The sequence below is a fragment of the Chanodichthys erythropterus genome, chromosome 8 (genome assembly GCF_024489055.1).
Source record: "Chanodichthys erythropterus isolate Z2021 chromosome 8, ASM2448905v1, whole genome shotgun sequence".
Classification (NCBI taxonomy): domain Eukaryota; kingdom Metazoa; phylum Chordata; class Actinopteri; order Cypriniformes; family Xenocyprididae; genus Chanodichthys; species Chanodichthys erythropterus.
Window position 1 is genome coordinate 14,863,679 of NC_090228.1, and position 23,344 is coordinate 14,887,022.

At 36.7% G+C, this 23,344-nt stretch overlaps 1 protein-coding gene across 1 annotated transcript in view; it reads right to left on the minus strand.

Annotated features, from left to right (window-relative positions):
• Window positions 1-14,487, minus strand: part of nrip2 (nuclear receptor interacting protein 2) — a 30,223-nt gene extending 15,736 nt beyond the window's left edge. Inside the window, exon 1 of the mRNA XM_067391060.1 lies at window positions 13,886-14,487. Within this exon, the coding sequence (XP_067247161.1) occupies window positions 13,886-14,038 (153 nt within the window). The 5' untranslated portion in view covers window positions 14,039-14,487. The remainder of the gene's footprint in view (window positions 1-13,885) is intronic.
• Window positions 14,488-23,344: the final 8,857 nt, after the last annotated feature.

Below are 23,344 nucleotides of genomic sequence, written 5' to 3' on the forward strand. Positions count from 1 at the left end.
TAACAAAATAAAGGAGATAATACAAAATGCATGTTATATTTTATTTAGTACTGTCCTGAATAAGATATTTCACATAAAAGATGTTTACATATAATCCACAAGACAAAAAATAGCTGAATTTATTGAAATAACCCCATTCATAAGTATGTGAACCATTGATTCCCAATACTGTGTGTGGTTACCTGATGATCTACGACTGTTTTTTTTGTTTTGTGATGGTTGTTCATAAGTCTCTTGTTTGTTCTGAGCAGTTAAACTGAGCTCTGTTCTTCAGAAAAATCCTCCAGGTCCTGCAGATTCTTTGGTTTTCCAGCATCTTCTGCATATTTGAACCCTTTACAGCAGTGACTGAATGATTCTCAGATCCATCTTTTCACACTGAGGACAATTGAGAGACTCAAACACAACTATTAAAAAAGGTTCAAACATTCACTGATGCTCCAGAAACATGATGCATTAAGAGCCGGGGAGTGGAAACCTTTTGAATTTGAAAATCAAGGTAAATGGTACTTAATTTGTCTTTTGGGAAACATGCAAGTATCTTCTGTTGCTTTTGAAGGGCAGTACTAAATGAAAAACAATGATATTTAAACAAAATAAGAAAAATCTTCATCCTGTTCAAAAGTTTTCACCCCCCGGTTCTTAATGCATCATGTTTCTGGAGCATCAGTGAATGTTTGAACCTTTTTTAATAGTTGTGTTTGAGTCCCTCAGTTGTCCTCAGTGTGAAAAGATGGATCTCAAAATCATACAGTCACTGCAGGTTAAAATTTGCAAAAGATGCTGGAAAACTGAAGAATTTGCAGGACCTGGAGGATTTTTTCTGAAGAACATTGGAAATCATAATGTAAAAAATGTGTTACATATGCATATTAATTTTTTAGTTGTTTAGTCTATTCTTATTGATATAGGTGGGCGGAGAAAAATAAAAATTTTTTTTTTTTAAAGCAAAAAATATTAGGTCTTTGAAAAGGAATGAAATGTTATATCCCAAGTACATGAGCACTGAATCAGAAAGACTCAATTTATTCATCCTGTGCTTGTGTCAACATTTTTCTACCATCGTGCTATAAATGTGACAGCTCATCAAAACATTATCACTAGGTATTTCCTCCAGCTACGCTACAACACTATTGATCCACAGCTGTGGGTTAGATGGCATGTAATAGCATTTTTATAATAGACTTTTGTATATTGATTGAAAAACAGTGCATTGTTCACATGGCTGAAAGCAGAATCCCCAGTCACAATAAGAGTATTGTTGCTTTTTGACTTTTTGCTATCAGCCTTGTGTGGAACTTCATTTTTCAACAGACATGTATTCAAGACTTACAGATTTATAGATTTTCATCTTCTTTCATCAAATAAAAAGTCACAGAGGTTGCAGCAATCTGTTTTCTTATTCATTGATCTTTACAAAGTCCAATACCATGTTATCAGACACAAGCTACATATCCTGACAGGAAGTCAAAGGCTAGAGATAGTATTGCAAAGCATTTTATCCCGGCATAATGAGATGACCTCCACAAGAGCCCTTATGTTCCCGTTGACACCCTCTTACAAAATAAGAAAAACCATCCAGCTGTGACTTGGCTGTTGACGATGCTTTAGATGCTCTTTATTGCTGCTGTGCATCAAAGGCAGGTCAATTAGATTGTTATTATTGATTTGATTGATTACATTGCCTGAAAGCAAAAACATTGCTCTTGTGTCTGACAGCTTCAAATTAACGTTTTGTTGTTATTAAAAAAAAAGCAAGGCCAGCCCAGGTTAGAAAAAGTAATGCAAAAGTAATGTAACACATTGCATTACTGAGTTACTTTTTATGGAAAGTAATGTGTTACTTTTTTAGGGAGTAGTACAAGCATTACTTTTAAAAGTAACTTTCTCCAACACTGGATGTTGCTTTAGATTTTTGAATGATGACAACATCAGTAATTTTACACACAGTTAAATGAATCTCTGAGAGCCTTTAAGTTAGATGTGAATGGAGAAAACGCTTGAACACCATAATTGGCCATTATATTATTTTATTGAAAAGATTAATAATGTGAGTGAACACATCAAGTTAACTGGGCTGTGATGAATGTCATTACAGCACTCTTCGTTTTAATGAGGTGTGTGACCATGCATGTGTACGTGTTTAAATACATGGTCAGGGTAATTCATTTTCTGTGGGAATCCTGTGATATACATACTTCATTAGTTACTGGGTTGGACCCTTTTGTCTTCAGAATTACCTTAAAGATGCCCTAGAACGTGTTTTCACAACATGTAATATAAGTCTAAGGTGTCCCCTTAATGTGTCTGTGAAGTTTCAGCTCAAAATACCCCATAGATTTTTTTTTATAAATTTTTTTTAACTGCCTATTTTGGGGCATCATTATAAATGCACCGATTCAGGCTGCTGCCCCTTTAATTCCTCGCGCTCCCTGCCCCTCGAGCTTCCGACTGCCTTAAACAGCATAAACAAAGTTCACACAGCTAATATAACCCTCAAAATGGATCTTTACAAAATGTTCATCATGCATACTGCATGCATACATTGGATCGTGTGAGTATGGTATTTATTTGGATGTTTACATTCGATTCTGAATGAGTTTGATGGTGCTTTGTGGCTAAAGCTAACATTACACACTGTTGGAGAGATTTATAAAGAAAGAAGTTGTGTTTATGAATTACACAGACTGCAAGTGTTTAAAAATTAAAATAGCGACGGCTCTTGTCTCTGTGAATACAGTAAGAAACGATGGTAACTTTAACCACATTTAACAGTACATTAGCAACATGCTAACGAAAGACAATTCACAAATATCACTAAAAATATCATGATATCATGGATCATGTCAGTTATTATTGCTCCATCTGCCATTTTTCGCTATTGTTCTTGCTTGCTTACCTAGTCTGATGATTCAGCTGTGCAGATCCAGACGTTAATACTGGCTGCCCTTGTGTAATGCCTTGAACATGAGCTGGCATATGCAAATATTGGGGGCGTACATATTAATGATCCCGACTGTTACGTAACAGTCGGTGTTATGTTGAGATTTGCCTGTTCTTCAGAGGTCTTTTAAACAAATGAGATTTACATAAGAAGGAGGAAACAATGGAGTTTGAGACTCACTGTATGTACTGAACTCTTGTTATTCAACTATGCCAAGTTAAATTCAATTTTCGATTCTATGGCACCATTAATTCTTTGTGGCATAGATTTGACAAGGTGCTGGAAACATTCCTCAGAGATTTTGGTCCATATTACATAATAATGGCATCCCTCAGTTGCTGCAGATTTGGCTTTTTCTTGCTTATTTTAAACATCTTTAAGTCTAAGTCTACACATTTTTGCTTAATTCAAGAAACATCTGTAAACAAGTCTTAATATTTCCAATTCATTATATAATTTATATAATTATATTTTAAGATTATAAATATTTTTCTTATTAATTTGTCACATCTTAAAGGGTTAGTTCACCAAAAAAAATGAAATTTCTGTCATTAATTAGTCACCATCATGTTGGTCCACACCTGTAAGACCTTCTTTCATCTTCGGTTGAACCACTGTAGTCACACTGACTATTTTAACAATGTCTTTACTACTTTTCTGGACCTTGAATGTGGTCATTTCTTTGCTTTCTATGGGGGATTTAAAAAACCTTGAATTTCATCAAAAATATCTTAATTTGTGTTTTGAAGATGAACAAAGGACTTACGGGTGTGGAACGACATGAGGGTGAGTAATTAATGACAGAACTTTCATTTTTGGGTGAACTTACCCTTTAAATCTTATAATGTAAATATTCTTAGATATTTTACTGGAAAACAAAGATTATACTTTACAGTCTTTCTACTTCAAAATGTCACATTTAATTCAGTGTTGCTTTGTAATATTTGTGAAATGTACTTGCAATTTCTGACTGAACATTGTTAATTTGATTCAGGGAACATGTAAGGTGAATACAGATAAAATAGTTTTTCCTTCTGCTTTTAAAGACAAAAACAAAATGCAATTACCCATGTTTCTCTCTGTCTGGGTTTGCTCATAGAGCAGGCTGGATTGATTTTGACAGGATTGATCACAGCATTATGTTTCTCTCTCTCTTGCCCTCTTTCCTTTGAGAGCTGGCTGTCACTACAGCCGCAGTTACCTTGATAGAGTGATGCTCTTGTGTGGTTCTGATGGTGATTTGAAAAGACTCCGTAACCTTGTGCATCAGATTATATAAAGTCATTGACACACCAGACATAATAAAAAATCTCTAGTCAGGACATAGAAATGGCCTCCTTTCATAATAAGATAAGAATCTTATCATATACAATCAAGGTAAAACAGTCACGTAACAGGCACATATTGCAGTTACGAAACATCTTAAAAGAGAAGTTTTTGTGTGTATTTTTTCAATCTTATATAAAGACTTCTTAATAGTCATTTTAAAATCAGAAATACAACTGACAGATTATGATCAAATGCAAATCTCCCCTCTAAATCTGTGCAGTCCCACCAGAAGAATTATTTAAAAATCCATTTTAAATTGTGGACACTGCAAGGGCCTGCATGAATGATTCATGATTCATTTGCGTAGGTCTGTGAATTAGATGTGTGCTATTATTGGTAGTTTGGGGACAATTGCCATCCCTGGTTTTAATGAGAAAAATATCTGTCCTAACCTGACAGAGCTGATCATTGTATTATCAGAAAATTATGTTTGGCCTAGAACAGCATGTCCAAAACCACTGTGCTGTTGAATTGTGAGTAAATAGAGGTCAGTGTCTATTAATTGTGAACTTAATGAGGTTTGCAGCATGAACATTGCAACTTTTTATTCTTAGGCCCTGTTTACACTAGTGCCTTTTCGTTTTAAAACTCATAACTTATGCTGCGGTTACACCTTTTGTTTACACTATGCCAGAGTTTTCAAACCTCAAAAATAGAGACTTTCGAAAACGCTGCAGACACCGTTTTAGTTTGAAAACGCTGGGGTTGCATTTCGGTATAAACTCTGCATTTTTTAATAATGCAGCTGCCTACATGCACAAGAGGCAACTGTTTACACTTGTACATACATGCCCAGTGTGCATGAACGGTCATGTGACATGCGTTTTCGGCTGTGTAGTTTAGGCCCCGTTTACACTAGTTTTTGTTTTAAAACGGTGTTTTAAAGGTGCCTTAGAATTAAAAATTGAATTTATCTTGGCATAGTTGAATAATAAGAGTTCAGTACATGGAAAAGACATACAGTGAGTCTCAAACACCATTGTTTCCTCCTTCTTATATAAATCTCAAAAGACCTCAGAAGAACAGGTGAATCTCAACATAACACCGACTGTTACGTAACAGTCGGGATCATTAATATGTACGCCCCCAATATTTGCATATGCCAGCCCATGTTCAAGGCATTAGACAAGGGCAGCCAGTATTAACGTCTGGATCTGTGCTTTCTAAATGTTTCGTTAGTATGTTGCTAATGTACTGTTAAATGTGGTTAAAGTTACCATCGTTTCTTACTGTATTCACGGAGACAGGACTCGTTATTTTCATTTTTTAAACACTTGCAGTCTGTATAATTCATAAACACAACTTCATTCTTTATAAATCTCTCCAACAGTGTGTAATGTTTAGCTTTAGCCACGAAGCATACTATCAAAGCCATTCAGAATCAAATATAAACATCCAAATAAATACTATACTTACACGATTAGACATGCTGCATGACAAACACTTTGTAAAGATCCATTTTGAGGGTTATATTAGCTGTGTGAACTTTGTTTATGCTGTTTAGGGCAAGCGCGAGCTCTGGGGGCAGAGAGCACGAGCAATTAAAGGGGCCGCAGCCTGAATCGGTGGATTTATAATGGTGCCCCAAAATAGATTAATTAAAAAAATCTATGGGGTATTTTGAGCTGAAACTTCGCAGACACATTCAGGGGACACCTTAGACTTATATTACATCTTTTGAAAACACGTTCTTTGTTCATAGCAAAAGTTATGTGTTTTAAAATGAAAACGCACTATTGTAAACGGGGCCATAGACGGAGACTGTTTCTGCAATGTTGTGGAAATGCCAGTGTAGATGAGGATCATTTTCATTTTAAAACGGCGTTATGGAATCATAGATGCCATTAAAGAACTTTTATTTTTAAGAGTACTACCTACATGATTTGGGCTTTTGCCCCGTAAGAGATTGCTCTCTTTTGCTCTCTTTGTGTGATTATCGGCTAATGGCTAATTATCAGACAGCAACAGGCTCCTCTCTCTCATTCAGAGGGTCATGTGACCTACTTAATGGCTGATCTCCCACCCCAGCACCAGACAGCCAGCTGCTCTCTCTCTCTCTCTCTCTCTCTATCTCTACCTATTCATCTTAACCCTTTTCCTTACCTTCTATGAAGCAGCCGTACAGCTGTTTATTTCCCCCCCCCCCGACACAGGTAGTATTTTTAGCATCTCTCCTGAAGGAACATTTTGTATCTCAGCTCTTGACAATTCCTCAGAGATAGAGACGAGGGATTGGGGTGAGGAAAAAAGGTTCAGCTATTCATCAAGTAACCCTAATAATAAGCGGTAATGTTTCTCATTGGTAAAACAAGATCAAAGAGGCCAATGAGGAGTTTTAGTCAGGACACAAAGCTACCATTACTCCCTTTACACCATTTTGTTTTTATGTCAATAGTACACTCTTAAAAATAATAGTCCCAAAAAGAGGTTTTTGCAGCGATGCCATAGAAGATCCCCAAAGAACCATTAATTGAACAGTTCTTTTTCTTAGAGTAATAATCTGAAGAACATGTTTACTCTATAAAGATCCTTTGCGTGCAATGGAAAGATGGATGTTCTTCATTAAACCATAGATGCCAGTAGAGATCCATTATTTTTAAGTGTAAAGGATATTGCTTTACAACGTGGCTCTGATTTATCAGGGTTAGTGATATTGATCAGCTGACTGTACATTTTTCTGCATATTACACTGCTTCTTACCAAACTAATAAATAAATGGACATAAAACAGAGATTTGAGCTAAAAAGGACTTCATACAAGAACACTTGACCACAGAATCTTGCGGCTAACCAATCAGAATTGAGAACTCTCGAGGGTGGTGTAATAACAGAAGTGAATTTATTTGCACATTGCACTTCATAATGGCTTGTGACCGTTGATCTACCAGCTGCTGAATTCTCAGCTCCACAGCAAAAGAAATCAAAATGTATTATTATCAGTGTTATGAATGTAAGCTTACAATCTCTATTGAATGTGATGCAATAAAAAATACAGCAAAATAATGCAGATAAATGTCTTTGCATTGGGGTGTTCTCATGGACAGTGCACAAATACATTGCAACAAATCAAATGATTTAATCATTCACTATTTTCTTTCTAGTAAATCAAAAACAGAATATATATATACACCCCCACCCCCAATTAAAATAAAATTCTGCTGACATCACTGGCAAGAAGACTGTCAGTCACGTGCTACAACTCTTTTGCACGCACATTCAGTCACTGTCTGCCCACATCTTTGAATTCTTTGAATGGTGAGAAATGTGCGGCCTTGGACTAAATCATCAAAAAGCGGCAGCATAAACAGCACACAGTTCTTCAGTGCATTAAGAAGCATTGTAAGGGAGGAATTGTGTGTTTTTCTCTCTTTCACTCATCCACATCTCCTGCGCAGTGCCGATCTGAGTGTGCCCTTTTCATGCTCACTGCTTTGCTCTCTGTGTTCTAGTTCACGTCAAGAGAGAACATGGCAGTATGAGAGAGAGAAGAAGGGAGTGCAGAGGGCCTAAAGGCCAAAGAGCTAAAAAACAAACCTACGGTTACATAACGAGAACAATTTCACATGACACTTGTAGGTTAATTAGAGCAGCAAACCAGGGTGCATTGAGAACACTTCTACTATCATTGCCTTCACATATACACACACTTCATCTGAGTGTGAATCAGCCTATACAGTGACATAGAGGAGTTAAATGTATTAATTATACAGTTTAGTGTTTATTATACAAAAATATTTGACAGTCTTGCAGAGTAACGATTATGTTCAGTTTTGATTTCACTGTGTTCTGTTCCTGTTTTGCCTGGCTTAGTTCTCTATTTAGTTTCCCCGGTTGTAAATCATTTCCCACAATTGTTCTGTTTTATCTTTGACTACACTCCCCATATATTTAAGCCCTGCGTCAGCTGACATGTAATTTTGCTCCCACACATACGTCATTATGCGACCGGAAGCTCACGCTGCAGACTGGCATGAATGTGCTCAGCACCATTTGCAGAGGCTGTGGATTACAGGTAATAATGTTGTAAATAATGTTCAGTTTCTTGCACAGACAGACCGTTTTGCTTCATAGGAACTCAGTGTATCATCAGTAGCCACTGGTATTCATTTTGTTTTGCCTGTATATGTATTTTTGAAGGTAGCCATTGACTTGCATTATACGAATCACCAAGAACTACAGTTTCAGCTAAAAAACTTCCTTACTGTTCAGTTGAAGAAAAAAGTCATTCAAGTCATCTTGAATGGCCTGAGGGTGGGTAAATTAACTGCAAATTTTCATTTTTGGGTGAACTATCCCTTTAAAGACTGGTTACTCATGTGCTTCATTACATCCATACACATGACAAGCAGAGTACCGAAGTCTTTTTTCGCCACAGAACAGTCTTTACAGCATTTATTAAACTTAATAGTGAATTATTAATCTTACTATTAATCTTAGAGTTAATGATCATTACTATATATACAGTGGTACAGAAAGTATTCAGAACCCCTTAAATTTTTCACTCTGTTATATTGCAGCCATTTGCTAAAATCATTTAAGAAAAACACAGAATTGTTGACATTTTTGCAGATTTATTAAAAAAGAAAAACTGAAATATCGCATGGTCCTAAGTATTCAGACCCTTTGCTGTGAAACTCATATATTTAACCAAAGACTATAGAATAACACAAGACGTGTCACTCGTATTGTTTTGAATGTGAGAAAGTGTAACGCACAATATGGCGGAATAAGTCCCGCCATCTAAATAAGAGCCAATATGAAATTTAATCATAAGGTTGGCGAACAGTTTTGGAGAATTTGATGTTTCCCCATTCAAAGAGATTGCATGATGCCCAGGATGCCTGAGGGGCATTTCAAAGATGGCCGCCGAGTGAAATGACTTGTCTTAAAGGGACTTTGATTTAACTCAGGTGCTGTCCATTTCTTCTGATCATCCTTGAGATGGTTCTACACCTTCATTTGAATCCAGCTGTGTTTGATTATACTGATTGGACTTGATTAAGAAAGCCACACACCTGTCTATATAAGACCTTACAGCTCACAGTGCATGTCAGAGCAAATGAGAATCATGAGGTCAAAGGAACTGCCTGAAGAGCTCAGAGACAGAATTGTGGCAAGGCAAAGCCGTGACTTATACACAATACAGCCTCGAGTACCTTATTGCTTTTATAAAACGGTTACCACACAATATAAATATTAAAACCAAAAATATGTATCAATGCAACTTTCATGAAGTAAAATCACTAAAACCTAGACTGGGTAAACCCAGCCTGATCTGTCGGCGATTTGATTTCGCCCGGCAACTCAGTCTGGAAACCCGTACATTCATTTCTACTGCTTCTGTTACACTTTTGCGGGAACCAAACACAGACTGGCTTATCCACCTTGCACGCTATTGGCGGGTGTAACGCGATGACGATAGAGAAGCGACGGCAAACACGACCGTCAATCCAATTCCTTTTAACCTCTCGACGATGCTGAATGACTTCTTTAGTTTAGCAAACAAATCGCTCGAGTGGGTGTAAATACCACTCACTTTCATGTTTGTTTTTTTTTTTGCACAACCTGCAAAAATCGCTTGATGCCATTGCTGCTTCTGCAAACCGCTGATCAATGCTACAAACCAATACAAACTAAACCTGTCTGGAGTTTTCTTGTCGCTCTGCCCGGATCGTTGATCTGATTGGTTGAAGGACTATCCAATTGCGTGAATAATGCTTGTTGATCACGCCTCTTGAGCAGCAGAAAATACATAGCAGACTCCCCAGGACAATGTTCAGTTTTAAATTGAGCCTGGTCTGGTGATAGCCAGACAAACTAAAAGCCTTCCTTCTGTCAAAAAAGATAGTCCCTGACCGTGAACAGCAACAAAAGTTATATTATTACACCATTAGATGGTGGCAAAGACTTTCTTTATGAGTGTGTCAGTCAGTAGCGAAGACTTTTACATTGAAAAGACTGAATTGTTGTGAACACGGAACAAGACGCAACTGACAAATGCTTTGACTAGCGCTGTCAGTCACGGGAAAACCCCTTAACTGTTAAAAGGACAAGATAATACATTGGATATTTAACTAACATTGAAATAAATGAGAATGCTAAAACTGTTGGTTTTCTCCAGGTACATAGTCCTCCTCGATTATTGTGGTTATGGAAATGTCGTTGAAATGCTGTGGAAACATTTTAAAATGCAATAGATAAAATTATAACTAGAAATTTTATAGGATTTTGTTTGGGGCCTCTCCAAAATTCTCTGTATTTCGCACCCTGCACTTCATCCATCTAAACACATAGGACACAATCTTCCTCTTGCCCTTAAGAGGTACACAGCCCACTGTAGGAGTGCAACGACAGTACCATCTGTCTAACTGTCAGTAGGTATCTGTCTGCCCTCTCTGACTCGCCATGGCAGGACAAGCAAGCGTGACACATCTGTGCCATCCATGAGCGTCAAGATTGAATCTGGTGAATAATTGCTTATGACAGCCTTCATGAAACAAGAAAGAGGCAGAGAATTGTATTTTTTTGTTGTTTTTTTGTGTTTTGTTTTTGACAACAAAAGCCAGATGGTGATTTTCAAAACAGCTGCATGAGCAGTAGGTTAACACACACACAGACACACACACACACAAACAGAATATGATATTACATGAGACACATCAAGCATTTAAACTGATGTGTTAAGACAAAAAAACTCCATTGCCTGTGACAGCCAGTTATCTTGAGCTCCCACATTTGAGGCTCTGACATCGTAAGCTGTGCACACAAGCTTCAGCTCTTCCCTGCTGTGTATGTGCACTCTCTAATCATAGGCACACACATACAAACACGCATGCGTGTCTGCGCACTCTCGCACGCTCGTTTTCTGAAGATTTCTTGGAGTGCGCACTGGGAATTTGGGTATGTGCCATCTAATCAGAGTAGTGGCTAGAGATGACAGCAGGACAGTTATTATGACAGATAGACAGAACCAGTACAATTTAATGACATAGAGGAAGAGAATATCACAAAATGAACAGGACATTACCTCTCGGTTTATTGTTGGCCTATTGTTGTGTGTTTCAGGTAGTGATAAACCTACATAGTGGGGAACTTGTGGTGCCACCGAGACTTCGTAAAAGGACTAACATGGAAAATGGTGTCTGTAAGCCTTAGGATTAGGGATAAGATATTATAATTATCTTGCCATGAGATAAACCATTATGTGTGTGTCCACCAATATTTCTAGCTCCTGATGTTGATGACTAAAAATATGTGGGGAAAAAGCTAGAGAGCTTAAGCTCTGAGAAATCTTGTGTGGAAATACGCAGCTCTGATTAATTCATGAGAGGATTAATTTGCGCACCGTTACGGAGATTTCAACTCTGTAGCGACACAGAAGCCAGTAGAGGCCATATATTATTTTTCTGTCTTGCTTATGTAACTTTGACAAAACGGGTTTCTTATCTTTTTTTTGGTTGAGAAAAACAGTACAAAAATCAGTAATAAGTATCTAGATAATATTATTTATTATTAAATATAGCAGTCATCAATCTCGATCAGTATGTGCATTAGCTGTAGGCATTTCTGCAGGTTACATCTTTATGCCATTAGATGGCGACAAGTGACCATCTTTATTCATTCCCTGTGTCCTAATATGCATACTTCCCTATTATATAGTATGCGAAAAATAGTATGTGAAAATAGTTTGTCCAAATGCTTAGTAATCAAGCGGCAACTTTTCTTCATGGAAGTGACTTAAACTGAAATTCATTGACTGGCTGCTAGTGAAATGGGGGTCAATCCCCTAGAAACAAAATATGTTTACAGCCTGGTACAAAAAGCCGTTTTGGTCTATATAGCTAATTTTGCCTTTCATGACAACTGTGAGGGGGGTGAATTTTTTTATAACTCATCCGTTTAAATTATATTAAGTCTTAAATTTCCACATAATTAGGGTCGTGGCCACTTGAGTGACAGGTGGATTGCCGCTGCTGTCACTACTAGCTGTTTGTCAATTGTCCACATCCCACCTCTTTGCCCTTTTTTTGTTTGTGATGCATGGTGATGCACTGCCAAGATGGCGACGTTCGGCTCCGCCCACTTTGGGCTTCAAAAATGCTCTTCTACGGCGATGTCACACACACTACGTTCATTGTTTTATAGAGTCTATGGTACTAATAAAACAGTAGGCAAAAAGTATCGGATGACATACTATTTTCAGCGAGATTCTGAAGTGCGAACCCTATAAGCACTTTACTATCCCATGAGGCCATGGAAGAGGAGTTGTGAATGGCTAGTTTTCATTCATAGATTATTAGAAGGTCGCGAAGTAGGTTCTTTATCAAATGTAGTTATTACTCAGACCGTATGCAATTTTGAATACTGAACTTTTGAACTGATCTGTTAAAAAATGCTGATTCATTTAAGAAATAAGTGATGTCCTTATGAATGAGTCATTGAATTATTCACCAAACCATTCAATTTGTTTGCATTTGAAACACTGATTAATTCAGAAACAAAATGTCACTATGTGTTACTCAGATATGCACGACCGTTGGCTTTGTTTGGAAATATTTTTGTTGGGCATTTTGTCAGTAAAGCCGGTTCCTTGATTACCGCTAAATCGCCATCACCTGCTTTCAAATGGAGCGACATTTAATATACAGAGCCGTAGTTCACTGACAAGCTACGCAATATCGCGTTCATTATCGAAGGCGATTCATCTGCGATATGAACGCGATATTGCATGGCTTGTCAGTGAACTACGGCTCTGTATATTAAATGCCGCTCCATTTGAAAGCAGGTGATGGTGATTTAGCGGCAATCAGGGAACCGGCTTTACTGACGAAATGCGCGTGACAATCTCATGCGATATATCGTGCAGCCCTAATATTTTGCAAGTTTTAGTAACTCAATATTGATTTCTTGCTTATTGAACTGCTGTATAAAAGCAATACCATACTCACAGTTGTGTTGTTGGTCTAAATATCAGCACGATTGTGATTCCCTGCAGCCTTGGGCCTACTGCTGAATCATATTCATGTCAGCACTCTTGCTTTGTGTGACAATATATAACTAATTACATATTTTATACTATATTTTTTCATTATTTTAAAATAAACATGTACATGTTTCTCAGGTAACCAAAATGTCCACCTAATAGAAATAGGTTGCGCTTAGAAAAAACAAAATATTTGTCTCTAATCTCATAACATCCTCACAAATGAATCACTTAATTTAATGTGTTTTTCAAAGAGGTAGAGTAATGTGTAGGAATTATAATTAGCTTGATTCAAGTACAAAAGAAGTCAATGGGAGGTCCTCACCATGATATAATCCATGACGTGTGTGTATGTGTGTGAAAGTGTGTGACTCTTATCTACCAGCATGGAGGGGAAGCTGAATACCGGATCTACTGATGTGTCAGAAACATTCACTGCCATGCCTGGAGCGCTAAATAATGCATCATGTCAGCATTGTGTGATGGGATGCAAAAACTTGCTTACTGATTTACATAATAAATATATAATGCTGCATGCATGAATCCTTTCACATATTCACGCACTGCATTTACATAAGTAAATTGATAACCGTCACAATCATTTTATGGATCGACAAAAGAGCCACTCACCAGATCTTTGGAGGTGCCTAACCTCTTCAGCCCATCCAGGGGCAGAAGATCCGCGGAGTCCTTGTGCGTGAACTGAGTGGCCTGTTTCAGTCTCCTCTGCTGGTGCATGATGGCTTTGTCCCTCATCTCTAACTCCTTCTTGCCCGCACTCATGGTTTTAGTGGCTGAAGGCTAAATAAACAGAGCTACCCACTAACACAGGCTGAAGCTTACTGTGGCACTGCTCTCACGGGTAAGACCGTGACCCTGATACAAAGCGAGACAACCTCGTACGCACTCCCCCTAAAGCATGCACATGTGAGCGCATGCAAGAGTAAATCAGTTGAGGGATCAAAAATGGCCAATTTTCCCCTGGGTAACAACTTCTAACCAAACATAAGTTGGAATTACTCCGCTTAAGTCCTCTATAGTAGCTTGTAATCTCTCTTGTGGCAGGTGATCCTGATAATCTTCTCTTGTCGATTGACAGCTGTCAGTCCAGTGCAGTGATTTGCATGGTTGTCATTGTGAAGAGAATGTGATTGTTGAGAGCTTGGGTCCGTCTGTGTCCTTACGATGTTCACACTGTCCTTGCAGCGCTGCAGAGGCGAACTGTCCTCCCCTCTTTCCCTCTCGTTCTCTATCTCTCCTCCCCTCCTCTCTCTCTCTCTCTCCCTCCCCTTTCTTTCTCCACCTACCTCTCTTTCACACTCTCACTTCTCTCTCAGTCTGTTTCATGTGTGTCTCTTCATCTCGTTCTCCCCATATTGTCTTGTCAAAGTCACTTCTTTCAGTATGTAACTTTAATTAGCTTGGAATTATAAAGGCTTCTTTGAAATACTGTGCTTGGCCTTCATCTTTGGTCTTCTTATTCTCATGCACACATGCATGGCAAAACTGTAATAGACTTTCTTGTGTATCTTCTCAACCTGCAACAAAAGATTTATAAATAGTGTAGTAGACATATACCAAGGCTGCATTTATTTGATCAAATACACTGTTGTGTTCAAAAAAATGTTTTCTATTGTCACCACTGTGATTCAGTGTTTAAATGAAGTGATTCATTCACTGACTGATTAATTAGTTCTATTCAAAACAGATATGAAACTACATTGAGAACTGTGAGAGTCCAGCATTATACAACAGAGAAGATGTGACCTGTTAAATCAGTCACTGAGGTAGAACAAGCTGTTTCTGCTGAATGTATTTCAGCTTGAGACCTGTGATCCATCAGAGAGAATCAGCTCACTATCGCAGTGACACATTAAATGGCCATGCAAGGCTTCATTTCTTTCTTCAGCTCTGATTTGCTAGAGATGTTATCATTTGGCCACATGGTATTCCAGAGAAAATCAGTAAAAGACACACTCCCCTCACTCAACCCCCAGTTCCCAACCAGTACAAATCACGCTGCTGGCTATTTGAAAAGAGGTCACTGTGATACAGAAGAATCACTGCTCTTTGCTGCCTGTTCTTTATTTGGGTGGTTGATGTGTTTTTCATGTTTTTAATGTGTTTTTATTGGTATTTATGATCTTAGTTGTTTTAATACTTAAATACTCCATTCATCTGCATTTTTATTATGTGCATTTGTAATGAATAACAGAACAGTGTGTGTGTGCATGTGTTGTGTGTGTGTTTGCAAGTGTGGTGAAAATGTATATTATCTAATGAATTAAGTTGTAGCGCCACCATGTGGCTATATTATTGCAACAAGGACATTAGGACAACTAGGACCAAGGACATCTCAGTAGAACAAATTATTTTGATATTTTGCCTCCCAGTAATACATATATGCACAGTAAATGTAATGATGCTTGTCAGGGACTCTTATTTTCCCCTAAAATAAAGTGGGAAGAAAATACTTATTAAAAATTAAGTCCCCCCAATTCTTATTACTGTCATGGCAAATTAATATAATATAATATAATATAATATAATATAATATAATATAATATAATATAATATAATATAATATAATATAATATAATATAATAATCTTAATGGTCCTAAAAATATGCTACATAATTATATATACAAGTTTGTATATGTTCAAATCAAATCCTTTTTTTGTATGCCTGTAAAACATGGATGAAATGTTCTAATAAATAAGGTAAGGATCTCTTAATTTAATTTCAGTTTTATTAAAGGTGCCCTAGAATTTAAAATTGAATTTATCTTGGCATAGTTGAATAACAAGAGTTCAGTACATGGAAATGACATACAGTGAGTCTCAAACTCCATTGTTTCCTCCTTATGTAAATCTCATTTGTTTAAAAGACCTCTATGGAAGTAAATTAATGCCAAATGTTTTTGAAATAAAAAGCTTGTTGAATTGCTCTAACTGAAAAAAAAATATGCATTACATTAGCTGTACTTGCATTTAGATGCACTGTATTTTTAAGGCTTGCATTTTTATGGGATGAAATTCAACACAGTCGTATATTTAAGCTGTGAATATTTCAATTAAAAATATTTCACACACATTTTCATTATTAAAAATTAAATAATTCATATTCACATTTCAAATTTCACTTCCAAGATATTTATTCTGTTTAAAAATACAACCTATAAAATTCGACTAGCAATTTTCAGTCCATTTTATTTCACTTTACAAATTCGCTTCCACAAATTCAGTGGCTCAAATTCGGCAGAAAATTCAACATTTCACATCCGGGAACTGCAGGAAGAGCAGTAGAGTGCCGATGCATCATCTCTATCTGCTGTTAGTCTTCTTCGCCAGCAGGTGCCGCTAGCGGCTGTTTAGGAAGACCAAAGCAACGCTAGTAAGTCATTCATTCATAAAAACGGATTTACAGAATTAGAGCAAGCGGTAAGTGAATGTGTGATGATTATCAGGGCCAGTATAAATGCAGAAAAGCTGATAAAGACACAAAAGCTGCATTTATGTTTAATTCAGTGTATTTACGCTTACTTTCCCTCTGTAGCTACAGCTTTCTGTACAGTGAACAAGATAACGTTATTGCCCGATGCTGGTGTATAGATCAAACGTTAAATCTGAGATAGACATATATTTTTCTCTGTTGTTTAGTTTCCTTAACTTTGTATCGCAGCGCTGTGTTGTAATACTAGGGCTTCCCTCATCCGTCATAGCTGCCATCAGGACATATAAACTCTTAACACAGCTTAATGGACTCGTACAGTGATATAAAAGACCAAACTCGCACCTCATTTGTGATGTAGGTTAGACTATATAGGCTCCAAGAAAGCAGATACTGGAATAAAGTTGATTTGACGCTGAAGGTTTGATTATGATATTCGCAAATTTAGGGACCGTCTCTAAAGTTACGACATTCTGTATTCACGTTTCTACCTTCTACCAAACTCTTGTAGACACACATGCACATATACATATTCAAACACACCCCACTCAAAGTACATGCATATATACTATTTATTTATTTTTTTTTTACACGTTCATCACACAATTTTTTTTTTACTTTGTTCATTTTTTATTTTACCTGATCATAGATTATCCTGCTTATACAAATTTTAAATTAAATTTAGAAATAAAATTAACTAAGTAGAACTAATTGTGTGATGAATGTGTAAAAAAAAGAAAAAGTATATGTGCATGTACTTTGAGTTGAGTGTGTTTGAATGTGTGTGTGTGTGTGTGTGAGAGAGAGAGAGAGAGAGAGAGAGAGAGAGAAGGGTGCATCACTCTTCGACCTGGCACCTACAGATTATTTGGAAACACTTTACAGTAAGGTTCATAATGTATTAACTAATGTGAACTATCCATGAGCAACACATTTGTTGTTGTATTTGTTAATCTTTGTTAACGTTAATAAAAATACAGCAGTTCATTGTTCATGTTACTTCACTGTGCATTAACTAAAGTTGACAAATACAACTCTTGATTTTAATAATGTATTAGTAAATGCTGGAATTAATATTAACAAAGATTAGTAAGTGCTGTAGAAGTGCAGTTCATTGTTCGTTCATATCAACTATTTAATATAAAGTGTTACCTTTTATTTTAATAAACATCAAAAATCTAAAAGGTTTGCATTATACCTGACAGCTAGATGAACAATTTACAGTTGGTTTTGTGACTAAGTCATTCTCTTTAAATGCTATTGAAGGTAGAAACGTGAATATATAATGTTGTAACTTTAGAGACAGTCCCTAAATTTGCGAATATCATAATCAAACGTTCAGCGTCAAATCAACTTTATGCCAGTATCTGCTTTCTTGGAGCCTATATAGTCTAACCTACATCACAAATGAGGTGCGAGTTTGGTCTTTTATATCACTGTACGAGTCCATTAAGCTGTGTTAAGAGTTTATATGTCCTGATGGCAGCTATGACGGATGAGGGAAGCCCTAGTATTACAACACAGCGCTGCGATACAAAGTTAAGGAAACTAAACAACAGAGAGAAATATATGTCTATCTCAGATTTAACGTTTGATCTATACACCAGCATCGGGCAATAACGTTATCTTGTTCACTGGAGAGAAAGCTGTAGCTACACTGGGAAAGTAAGCGTAAATACACTGAATTAAACATAAATGCAGCTTTTGTGTCTTTATCAGCTTTTCTGCATTTATACTGGCCCTGATAATCATCACACATTCACTTACCGCTTGCTCCATTTCTGTAAATCTGTTTTTATGAATGAATGATGACTTACTAGCCGTGATCTCGTCTTAAACAGCCGCTAGCGGCACCTGCTGGTGAAGAAGACCAACAGCAGATAGAGATGATGCATCGGCACTCTACTGCTCTTCCTGCAGTTCCCGGATGTGAAATGTTGAATTTTCTGCCGAATTTGAGCCACTGAATTTGTGGAAGCGAATTTGTAAAGCGAAATAAAATGGACTGAAAATTGCTAGTTGAATTTTATAGGTTGTATTTTTAAACAGAATGAATATTTTGGAAGTGAAATCTAAAAGGTGAATATGAATTATTGAATTTTTAATAATGAAAATGTGTGTGAAATATTTTTAATTGAAATATTCACAGCCTAAATATACGACCATGTTGAATTTCAGCCCATAAAAATGCAAGCCTTAAAAATACAGTGCATCTAAATGCAAGTACAGCTAATGTAATGCATATTTTTTTCAAATAGTGCAATTCAACAAGCTTTTTATTTCAAAAACATTTGGCATTATTTTACTTCCATAGACCTCAGAAGAACAGGCGAATCTCAACATAATACTGTTACATAACAGTCGGGATCATTAATATGTACGGCCCCAATATTTGCATATGCAAGCCCTCTCTCGCTCATGTTCAAGGCATTAGACAAGGGCAGCCAGTATTAATGTCTGGATCTGCACAGCTGAATCATCAGACTAGGTAAGCAGGCAAGGACAATAGTGAAAAATGGCAGATGGAGCAATAATAACTGACATGATCCATGATAACATGATATTTTTAGTGATATTTGTGAATTGTGTTTATAAATGTTTCATTAGCATGTTGCTAATGTACTGTTAAATGTGGTTAAAGTTACCATTGTTTCTTACTGTATTCATGGAGACAAGACCGTCGTTATTTTCATTATTAAACACTTGCAGTCTGTATAATTCATAAACACAACTTCATTCTTTATAAATCTCTCCAACATTGTAGCATTAGCCGTTAGCCACGGAACATAGCCTCAAACTTATTCAGAATCAAATGTAAACATCCAAATAAATACAATACTCACATAATCCGACACATGCATGCAGTATGCATGACGAACACTTCGTAAAGATCCATTTTGAGGGTTATATTAGCTGTGTGAACTTTGTTTATGCAATTATAGAGTAGAGAGCTCGGGAGGGGGCGGAGAGGGCAAGCAATTAAAGGGGCCGCAGCCTGAATCGGCACATTTATAATGATGCCCCAAAATAGGCAGTTAAAAAAATTAATTAAAAAAAATCTATGGGGTATTTTGAGCTGAAACTTCACAGACACATTCAGGAGACACCTTAGACTTATATTACATCTTGTAAAAAAACCTTCGATGGCACCTTTAAAAATTATATATATGGTATTTATAGTCGTGTCATCATTTTTATATATATATATTATATATATATATATATATATATATATATATATATATATATATATATATATATGCACACACATCACTGTAAAACCAAATTAATTAAGTAAATGAAATTAGTTTGTTTCACTCAAATAATAATGAAAGTTCATTGTACTTATTAGAAAAAACTTGCATGAACTTGATTGTAGTAAGCTGAACTTAAAGGTTCACCCAAAAATGAAATGTCTGTCATTAATTACTCACCCTCATGTCGTTCCACAGATGCAAGACCTTGGTTCATCTTCGAAACACAAATAAAGATATTTTTGATGAAATCCAAAGTTTTTTTTTTTTTATCCCCCCCATAGAAAGCAATGTAATTACCGTCATTCAAGGTCCAGAAAGCTATTAAAAACTGTTAAATTAGTCCATGTGACTACAGTGGGTCAACCTTAATGTTATGAAAAGTCAAGAATACTTTTTGTGCGCAAAAACAAAACAAAAATACTGAATACTGAGTCGGTGTTTGGTCATAAATGGAAGCTCTGCACTGTGTTCACTGCATCAACTGCGTAGAAGACTGACAGGGTTGAGAAGAAATTGTTGAATTAAGTCATTATTTTTGTTTAGTTTTTGTGCACAAAAAGTATTCTCGTCGCTTCATAACATTAAGGTTGAATTGCTTTTAACTATTTTAATGATATCTTTACTACTATTCTGGACCTTGAATGTGGTAATTTTGTTGCTTTCTATGGGGGATAAAAAAAAAAACCTATAGGATTTCATCAAAAAGATCTTAATTTGGGTTCCGAAGATGAACGAAGGTCTTACAGGTGTGAAACGACATGAGGGTGAGTAATTAATCACAGAAATTTCATTTTGGGGTGAACTAACTCTTTAATATAATTGAGTTGCAGCAGTTGAGTTCTAATTCCCAGCATGGTTTGCGTCAGACTGTATAGGGAAAATAAATGTTGAAATGAAGTGTTATTTTGTTTTTACACAAGATTAAGATAGGGAGACATACGTTCGTGTTTAATGTTGTGTTAATAAACATGACAGGGGGTTCTGTTATGTTAATCTTTTAAGGGTTGCCATTGTGGTGAAGAGTAGAGCCTGTGGTTAGGTTGAGGATGGGCTGCAAAACTTTTAAGACCACATATACTGTATGTTGTTTGATTATATACATGCAAGTATATAATGACAGTCTCTTTGTTAGTTATAATAGCGTGTTATTTGCTATCTAACATTTAACCAAGATCTGAATGTGATGTTTATGTAAATAAATGAGGAGGGGCTGAGAACTGTGGGAGTGAAGGGATGCCGATCACGTGATTGTTAATGGGAGACTGTGCCACACTGGCCTTGCTCCGCTTCCATGGATCTCGGCCCCGCCCCACTTGCCACAAAAAAGTTCTACTAACTTAGCTGAGTTAAATGTTTTGAGGTAATAAGTTTCCTCAAATGTTTTGATTATTCTGAACTTACTGACTTTTACAGTGCAAGTTCATATGAAATCTTCTCGGCACTTGCTGGAAAGTTTTCTCATTTGTAATATCGTGACTGTGTTAAACATAAAAGACAGAAGCCTGTCTGCGTGCAGCAGAGTATTTGGCTCTTAGTATCCCTGAGCTTAACCAATGGATCACTGGCCCTCTGCTGCCCCACCATCCTCTCTTACAGGTGGCTTGTCTTTGCTGGGACATCTGCTCAAAATTTAAGACCCAGTGACCAGAGTCATATGCACAGGATACATTCTACAGAGCAGATGCCAAGACAATGAATGAAGGGCAAGAAGTGGACAACGATCACTTTCAAAGGCAATGAATTAATCCGACGCATCTCAACCTTTTGCTGCAATGAAGACACAGCTGATCTGATAGGACGCTGCAGTGCGTCTGATGGACAGCCGATTACACACAGACTTCCTCTGAGGACAGACCGACAGAAGGTGACCTCACTAAGAAGGACGAGTGACAGTATGACATCTGCCAAATGCAAACAGACGCACACAAAAAGAAACAAGCAATATAAACCCGTTTATTTGCTTCCCTGAACATTTTATTTTTAACTTACAACCTTTACATTTTCAAGGCAACTTGGGAATGTTCAACAATAACATCATTCATTTTGGCTCGACCTATGAAAAGTAATCAAAACGTTTGAAAACCAAAAGTAAATGGAGTACTTCCTTCTTAAAAGAAAAAAGAAGGGGAAAAAAAATCTCCTTTCAAGTTAATATCTCAGCAGGTCATCTCACTCAACTCAATGCAAAAATACATCACAGCGATTTAGGTCAGGCGCTTATGTATTTGTGCTTCATGTGTGCAGCACGTTTTAAGACACTTCTCCAGATATACAGTATTTGGAATGAAATAATTAAGACTAGTAAAAAAAAATCAAAAACTTTTCTGGCACAGAAAGTCTGACACTTTTAACAATCACCATTTAGTCTGGCACATTGGATCTTAAAGGCACAGTTCACCCAAAAATCATTTACTCACCCTAACTTCTGCAAAACACACAAACAAAAAAGGTTTTGGTCCATTTAATGAAAGTGAGTGGGATCCAAAACAATATTGGACCCCATTGACATTCATTTTATGGAGGGGGGGCAGAAAAGACATTCATTCAGGTTTTGATGAAGTAAGAGTGAGTAAATGATAATGAGATTTTCATTTTTGGGTGAACTACCTCTTTAATGTCTCATTCGGGGCCTTAATTACCCTTCATGTTTAATTGTTTAATTAGCATATGCAAGTTTAGTGCTTTAATTGAATCTGCAGGCTCTATAAATCTGAAGCCTTCACTTGTGCATCTGTATATAAGTAGTTATATATGTCATGTTTTATATGATTAGGATCCTGTACATGCATATGAAATAATAGATTCTGTGCAGGTTATAAATGTTCGGTGCAACTCTTGTAGTGTTCTCTCTCTTTGCCAAGATAAATAAAATTAATTCAATTAAATTTATTGAATATATTAAAACTGCTTTTGAATACAAAGGCACCTCAACAAAACGTCTGATGGAGATATTAAATATTTAGTCTTTTTTACTTTACTTTTTTATTGATCAAAGTCAAACTGTTGACCTTTATTTAGAAGTGGGACTATTTTGCGTAAATAAAAAAGAAAAAAAAATTCTGCCATCATTTCCTCACCCTCATGTCATTCCAATTTTTTTTTTTCTTCAGTGAAACAACATGAGGATGATGAATAATGTTCAAGCCAATCGTTTTTGGAACAACATAAGGGTGAGTAAACGGTGACCGAAATGTTCATTTTTGGCTAAACCATCGCTTTAATGTCTCCTGCAGGTTCTAAGTGCTGGCTGATCATTCTGATCTAGTAAACCGTTGTAGTGATCCTTGTCATTTCTGAAGTGGCTGGCCTCGCTACAATAGAATCTGTGTTTCCCAGCAGTCTGCAGTCTTCTCCACATCCCCAGAGCGCGAGCGATGCGG